The sequence below is a fragment of the Thermobia domestica genome, chromosome 8 (assembly GCF_964235325.1).
Source record: "Thermobia domestica chromosome 8, izTheDome1.hap1.1, whole genome shotgun sequence".
In the NCBI taxonomy this organism is placed as follows: domain Eukaryota; kingdom Metazoa; phylum Arthropoda; class Insecta; order Zygentoma; family Lepismatidae; genus Thermobia; species Thermobia domestica.
The window spans coordinates 238,108,992-238,117,679 of record NC_137461.1 but is presented as its reverse complement, the minus strand read 5'-3'; the positions used below and the strand labels follow the sequence as shown (position 1 = coordinate 238,117,679).

The window sequence follows — 8,688 nt, the reverse complement described above, 5'->3', positions numbered from 1 at the left end:
TCCCTTTTTTCCGTTAATGCATAATCAACTACTTACATTTTCCTTATTAATCCAATGTAACCTATATTGATATCCATCATATATAGCCAATAGTTTTCTTTTACTTGTCTCTATAATCTCGGACGACTACGTTTGTCACCGTTTTTGCGAACCTACAACACGCTGAAAGTAATAGCAAATGTTATTGTAATAATTTTAATAACGGAATCACTCTCCAACCACAATCTGGTAATGCTGTTAGGTATTTCGAGTCCATGGGACCATTCCACAATGTTTCCAGCTCTTAGGCTTTTCGAGAAAGGAAAACCAAAAAATTCACGCTTTTATTAAATAACAAGATAATAATAACAATAATAATTTTAATGACGAAATCACTCTCCTTCCACAATCTGGTAAAGGCATTAGGCTGTTTAGGTCCACGTGACCAATCCGCAATTTGTCCAGCGTTAGGTTTTTCGGCAGAGGAAACCCCAAAAATACACGCATTTCTTAAAATATAGTTCAAAAAGTTGATACACTTATCATCTAGATGAAGCCAAACTGTGGTTGCTGCTCGAAAAGAAATACTTAGATTTCATAACACTAGTTAACAAATTTAAACTTTTTGTTTCTTACATGAGAAAAATCACCTGATCTTAAAGGAACTTTTTGCGCTGAATTCGAATATGCACTCGGTTTCTCTCCATCACGTACAGTTTTCCCGTAACAGAGGGATTTTCGGGAAATTCCCTCAAAAATTTCCCTTTTTCAGATATTTTATTCCCCTAGCTCCTCTCCCCTTACATATAGTAACATAGAAATTATACCTAAGTATACCTTGATTTATATTTAATAAACCCTAAAAGTTTCGTAAAAATCGCTTTGTTCTTTCTAGAGAAATAAATATATTTGTATGTATACTGTGTGCACTGTTTATTGCACCTGATAGTAATGCTTTCAGATCTCCTGAGTTGGGGTAAAAACGATTTGCTTTATTACTACAAACACAGACATAAAAATGAATATTTACAATAGTCAACAACACACTTGTATTGCTCTCTCTAAATTAGAAACGTGTATAAAAATAGAATGTACTTCCAACGTATATTTTTTTAAAAGTACAGTATATGTATATCTTAATACATATATATACAATTCTCCAAGTTTTTCGTTTTGTTCATGAAATGGTTATCAATATGTGTTATCAAATGTAACATAATGCAAAAGAAAGAATGGAATACAGACTCATTGTTGACAACAATGAACTAATGCAGTCTGAATTTTCCACTACGGTATCGTTTCCCCCTCCCCCCGCGCATTTCTTTCTTTCTTGTGTTCTTGACACCTGGTGAGGGAGTTTTGTACATTTTCATATTGACGTGTGGTTTAACACTACCTCACTTTCAAAGTTGTCTTTGCTGCTAAGAGTGCTTTCATGTTTGATCTTAACGGCATTATACCCAACTAAGACCAGAAGTTTAGTTTGTGATCAGTACAATGGCGTCAAGAGGACGGCGTTCGTGTGTTAACTCACCAAATAGTTTTTGTTATGTGTGTGGCCAGTTTGTAGTTAAAGGACAGTGTAGATCCATTACGCCATCGGTGAAACTAGCATATTATATATATTTCGGATGTCGTGTGGGAGATCAGGACAAAACTTGGGCACCCAACATAATTTGGGCTACGTCACTTTACTTGCATGGGCCAAAGGGAAACGGAGGTTCATGAAATTTGCTGTACCAATGGTGTGGAGAGAACCCACCAACTATCTGGATGATTGTTATTTTTGTCTCACAGTAGTTAAGGGACATTCTAAAAAAACAAAAAAAAAAAAAAAAAAAAAACAAATACACAATAAGTTATCCCAACGTTAAATCCGCAATTAGACGTATTCCGCACGGGGATGAACTTCCCCTTCCCGAGCCCCCTACCAACTGGGAAGAGATATGGCCAAAAGACTCTGATGATGATCATGACCTTGATGAACAATCGACATCAACATGTACATCCAAGGATCCAACGTTCATCCCTGACTGTGTTCGCGAGCCATATTTCATCCGGCAATGTGAACTTAATGACCTAGTCCGTGATTTGCACCTGACAAAACAAGAGGCGGAACTTCTGGGATCAAGGCTCCAGCAGTGGAACTTATTGGATGCAGAAACGAACATATCAGTGTACAGGAAAAGACATGTTCAATTTTCAAGCTATTTCTCAATGCAAGATAATGTGTGCGTATGTACGGATATAAATGGGTTGATGGCGGAGCTAGGAATTCCTTACGTTCCAGAAGAATGGAGGTTATTTATCGACGCGTCAAAGGTCAGCCTTAAAGCTGTCCTTTTACATAATGGAAATAAAAAACCTTCTATACCACTTGCGCACTCAGTGAAGATTAAGGAATCCTATGACACCATGTCAACTTTGCTAAATCTTATAAATTACAAGGACCATTGTTGGCAAATATGTTGTGATCTCAAGGTAGTTGGTATTTTATTAGGACTGCAGTGCGGTTACACGAAGTACCCATGTTTTTTATGTTTATGGGATAGCCGAGCTGATGACAAACATTATGAAGTGAAGGAATGGGAACCTAGAGTGAATTACGTTCCTGGAGAATGCAACGTCAAATACGCTCCTTTGGTAGATCCTAATAAGATATTACTACCGCCATTTCATATCAAGTTAGGACTTATGAAAGACTTTGTCAAAGCCATGGACACATCTGGTGAAGGTTTCAAGTATTTGCGAGATAAGTTCCCTAACCTGAGTGATGCTAAGATTTCAGCGGGAGTGTTTATCGGTCCCCAGATTAGGAAATTAATGCTCGATGATAGCTTTGACAGCAAGTTAAACAGTGCTGAGCTAGCTGCCTGGACAGCATTTAAGTGTGTTGTGCGGAACTTTCTGGGCAATAACAAAGCTGAGAGTTACACAGAAATCGTACAGGACATGATACAGAAATACAAAGAGTTGGGTTGTAGGGTGTCTTTAAAAATCCACTTTTTGCACTCCCATCTCAGCTTCTTTCCTGCTAACCTAGGTGCTCTCAGCGACGAACAGGGGGAAAGATTCCACCAAGATATAATGGCAATGGAGAAAAGGTACCAGGGACGATAGGATCCTTCAATGATGGGGGACTATTGTTGGGGTCTTGTTAGAGAATGCAACATTTCTTACAAAAGAAGGAAGTAGTGTACGTTTTTGTAACCCAATGGAAGTTTCATATATTGTGATAGTTTTGATTGTCTTTTCATGACCTATTGGTACATTTGTATTATTGTTTATTGTAAATTGTCACACTTGTAAATTATATTGTATTATATTTTATATATGTGTTTGTAGTAATAAAGCAAAACGTTTTACCTCAACTTAAGAGATCTTAAAGCATTACTATAAGGTGCAATAAACAGTACACACAGTATACATACAAACATATTTATTTCTCTAGAAAGAATAAAGCGATTATTACGAAACTTGGACGGTTTGTTAAATATGAATCAAAGTATACTTAAGTATAATTTCTATGTTACTATATGCAAGGAGACAAGATCTTGGGGTGTAAAATAAACGAAAAGGGAAATTTTTGAGGGATTTTCCCGAAAAATCCCTCTGTTACGGGAAAATCGTACGTGATGGAGAAAAACCGAGTGCATATTCGAATTCAGCGCAAAAAGTTCCTTTAAGAACAGGTATTTCCTTTTATGTAACAAAACCTTTGTTAACTAGTGAATCCTCTCTGCTCAAAAACTAACAAAAAATCACACAAAGAGTGCCACCTATTGAATCTGTACGAAAGTGAGAATTCTTATCTCGCTTTCAAATCATGACATTTCATTGCATCTGGCACTTGTACGGAACTGTGAAAGATTTTGGCATGTACGGAAGTGGAAATGTACGCAAGTGGGAAGACACCAGGGAGACACATCGAGCACTGTTGCACCTGGTGCCATGGATGATCATAGCTATTTGGAAAGCACAATTTGGTTACATACATGAGGAACAGCATCTGTACCTGGCATCTCCACCGATAATGAAACAATAATCCATCTTGACTTACATTCATCCTCTTCATCATGATGAAATATGTCTAATTTAAGATAGTAATTATTATTATTATTTATTGTAATTTGAAGAACTGTACATTGCATATTATAATGACTACTAAATAGTCTAAGAAACAGTATTCACTCAGGAAATAACACTGAATAAGGAATTTTGGAGAACACACGGTTTGCGATGTCCCGTGCGAGCACCTTGTAGATTTCCACATAAATCCACTTGTATTCGTTCCACAGGAGGTCAATGTTCGAATTAAAAAATGCATTGGCCAGTTCGTCACCTGTTAACAAGAAAAGAAAGGAAAGAATTTGTTATTAAATCTTAAAAGTCAGTAATCTTCGACATACTTTTCACATAAATAAAGAAACAACAGGTTTAGCTAGTAAGTTTCACTATTGATTTAAAAAAATCATCCTCCACTGATATATATATATATATATATATATATATATATATATATATATATATATATATATATATATATATATATATATATATATATATGGTACTTAGGAAATAAACCGGTATATGTGTTCAGAACATCAATATGAAAGAAAAGTTTTCTTAAATGTAATTTTCGTCAAAAATGCCTAATTACAAAAATGGTGCCAATTTAATATAATTAGTGGAATTACTCGTAGGGTTGCCACACTAAATAAACCAACTGAAAGTTATCGTATGTATATTCAGGATCTCAAAAGTAGAAAACAATATGTCTACGACTTTGGTTGGAAACGCTTAACTACGGAGATAATGCCAATTTAAAGTAATTTTGTGTAATTGTCGTAGGGCGGCCTACCTTAAATTGGCATAATCGTCATAATCCGCTGTTTCCGACCAAAGTCTCAATAAACTTTCTGCTTATATGGGCGTACTGGACAAGTATGCAAAATGTATCTTCTTTTAGTCAGTGTAGGCACTCCAAATCAATTCCACTAAATACCTTAAATTGGCCTCATCTCCGTAATTAATCATTTCCGAAAAGTTGCAGATAAACTTTTCTCTTACATTGATATTCTGATAACTATTCGAAATTTGTTGATTTTTGCGGGTCACCTTATATATATTTATGTTGACACATAGTGGACTATTTATTTTGATACATCTTTATAACATTTAAAGCAATGAACATCATTATCTGAAATTTTGTGCCATGCACATTTCAGCACAAAGACATCGTTTGGCATATACTGTGATGCAACGAAGTTAACAGTAATGCTAACTTAACATAAAGTTATATTTTTGAAATAGCACTACATCATGTTGTTAGTTAGTTAGTTAGTTAGTTAGTTAGATAGATAGATAGATAGCAAAATCATGATTATAACCATGAACTGCCTTTACAACGTAATAGTAAACTATCTAATCATTTACTTTATTATCCTCTAATTATCGTTTAATAACTTGTTTGTTCCAAGTATATAATTTGTTTTCTAAAATAACAATTAGATTTTTTCGAACATCTTAATAATTCTAACAACCACATTTGATGACTCACATACCTCAGACAGGAAATGCCTGCATACTATAATATTTCATATTCTTACTTAGATTGTTAAGGTCTACTATCGTGCCAAACTGGAAGAAAGTGGGATGAATTTTGTCGATGAAATACGATAACAACTTTCTTTGTGATTGATTTCTTTAAAACAAAATAACGTGGACGAAGAGTTTATTGTTTGGTTAGATTGGGGCGCAGTGTTTCCTCTCAGCAGCGAGGTGATGTGAAACATGGATCTACAGCATAACATTGTATCTAAAGTATCTGAGCTGACGCAGGGAATCGAACCGAAATCTGAAGCATCGAAGGCCTGTATGGTAATAAGGACAGAAATGCGAGCTATTCTTGTAGTCCTAAACTCATCTAGGTATATCGTTTCTCGGCATTGGGCTACTAGTTTTGTTCTATGAGGATCAATGTTGTAGTTGCAATGAATTTCAATCACTTCTAGTTTCAGTAGAGTAATAAAAACAGAAAATGGACCCATTGTTGAGATACTGAATCGATGTATGGAAAAGTTTCTCGTTATATTTCACAGACTTTCCTGCTTAGCGTTGAAACCAGAAATAGGAGATTACTACCACTTCCGGTGGGGCATAGCAATAAGGTAAGATATAGGCCTAAGACATACATACTTCTCGAATACTGAAATCATATCGTTTCTCGCTATGTTTTACCTGTTTTACTTTAAAGTTTCTCTGCAAGCAGACAAACATACGGACAAACAGCTGTTCTATAAGATTAGTTGGTTAATTTGGACTCTAGCTTTTCTTTCAGAAGCGAAGTTACTAGAGACGTGAATCTGAAGGTTAATGTGAGATCTAAACCATATTAGCTCGCACCGAAATCAAACCCGGGCAACCCAACCAAAGGGGCATACGCTAATCATATAGCCATGAGGGAGCTCCGTTTCATAAGACTTTAATTATTTATGTAGAGCATAGTTTGGAATAAAAATTATAATTGAGTGGGTATTTAGTAGTGCAGATTCAGATAAAAAGAATCCTTTATTACCAGCCTGTCAGAGCTTTAGCCGACATGCAACAAGTTATAACAATCCCCTTCGATCACTGTGTGAAATGTTAAGTAACTATTTTTTTTCAAACATTTTAAATAATGTCAGCATCAGTAAAGATAACCAGTGAACTTTTGAATGCTTTCGGTACACCCTAAAGAGCTGAATATAACAGTATCTCAATGATTAATGAAATTGTGCAATAACCGAAAACATATATTGTCAATTAATGGATTCGCGACAACATTTTGTACATCAACCTTACCAAAATCTCAAATTTCAATTAAGCTGTAAGTTTACGTTTGTTAAAATCCTACTATATATAAATCATTTCAAGATTATTGACAAATATATACACTAACATACTCAGGTATATCAATATAGCTTAATGTTACCTACAAATGTAGAGCGCAGTGAAGAATTAGCAAAGTTCCAATATATACGAAGTTAATATGTGTTTCATAATAGCACTGGTCAAAATGATTTCTTTAAAAAAGACGGGTATGCTGATATATGTACTTCGTCTTCCTGTTTTAAAAAAATGTAATCAGAATCTTTCCACCAGGCAAGGTTTTTTGTTGCACTCATTTTTCTTTTCTTTTTTTTCTTACTTGCGAAATCGAAGTTTTTTTCCCGTTAAACATGTATAAGTTTGGAGTGGCAAAGTTGCGCTATTTTGTAACATAAAATGATTATTTAGATGCCAAATTATTGTTAAAAAACATAGCTTTCACCCGATATCAAGTTAGTTATCATCGATCCCATAAGAGGAGGGGGTCATTTGTTAAAATATTTTGGAGCTCTTCGTATTTAAGCGGTTAGCTTACGCGCCTTTGGTGTGGGAGACCCAGCGGGAGACACTGTATATCATATATTATAAGACATATCTTATATGTATTCGATTTGTCGAAGGTGTCCTTATTTTACAGCAAAAAGGGAAACTAATGGAGAAAAAATTGTTCTATTGTGTAGACTTGGCAGCAGTGTAAATGTAGATCAAGATCAGAAGTGTTTAGTAGGGAGCTATTGTTGATCTGTAGTGAATCCATCAGGTTATGTTTCTGTATAAGTGGGGTGTCTTTTTTTGTATCGTTTCTCGTGTTTGGAAGAAACTTGCATAATGCTAAGAAAGTGTTTAATGTGTGTTATGTGTGTGGCTTTTCAAGGGATGGAAAAAGGCGACACATGCCTCCATCATGTGCCTTTTGAAATTCTTATGATCTAGTGATAACAAAAAATCATTCGAGTGATTGGTACTTTTGTTTAAGAAACATAAAACGAATCACATCTGAAAGTAAATGTACTGTTACATATACAAATTTACCATATTTACAAATTTACAATTTCACTACCGGTAATATTTTCCCACAAACGTTTGGCTCAGTAAACGATAAAAATGGCTAGTTATTCCATCAGCAAGTTTTTACGATCAAAAACAGGTACCAAGGTAATTCGAGTTCCAGGCTGACTACTGCTGGACACTTGAAAGAAAGGTTTCAGAAGTTAAGTAGAGCCGAAAATAGCCACTTATTACTTGTTAGGCAAGTAACAATCATGTTTACTTTTATATTTCTCGTTCTTTACTATACAACAATGACACCTTCGGCAAATCAAATATCTATATGATATGTGGGTCGCAAAAGCTGTCTAACTTTATATTTGGTCGTTCGTATTAGACTAGTTTCGATCTAGCCGAAAGGGACACAGTGGCTCAGCGATGACGTACTCATCTCTGATCCCAGGTCTTCTTGGTTCGATTCCAGGCGCTATGTTAGTTTGCAGCACACAACTTCGTGTCAGTGGGCTTCTTCAGGGCTCTCAAGTTTTATCCCGCATTCTCATTCCACAAATACCTTCATAATTATCATTTTCATTAATCACTCGATTTAAAAATAGAATTTGTGTTTGCCAACTTAGTTTTCAATGTTGTTCATGTCAATAAGCCCAAGGGAGTAAAAGTAATTTAAATATACGATATACAGGGTGTTTCAAAACAACACCAACAACGTTCGGGAAGTGATTCCTGACACCAAGATAAGACAAAAAGTATAGAACAACCTGGGTGTACAAATATTTCCTTTCAGAGTTATAGGCTCCCGAAAACAAGAAAAAATGAACTCTAAAGGTCAAT

At 35.2% G+C, this 8,688-nt stretch overlaps 1 protein-coding gene across 1 annotated transcript in view; it reads right to left on the bottom strand.

The window, feature by feature from the left end:
• Positions 1-4,130: 4,130 nt before the first annotated feature.
• The window catches only part of LOC145692508 (protein takeout-like), a 34,631-nt gene continuing 30,073 nt past the window's right edge, over positions 4,131-8,688 (bottom strand). The window contains exon 5 of the mRNA XM_081767815.1: positions 4,131-4,321. Coding sequence (XP_081623941.1) covers positions 4,167-4,321 — 155 coding nt within the window. The 3' untranslated portion in view covers positions 4,131-4,166. The remainder of the gene's footprint in view (positions 4,322-8,688) is intronic.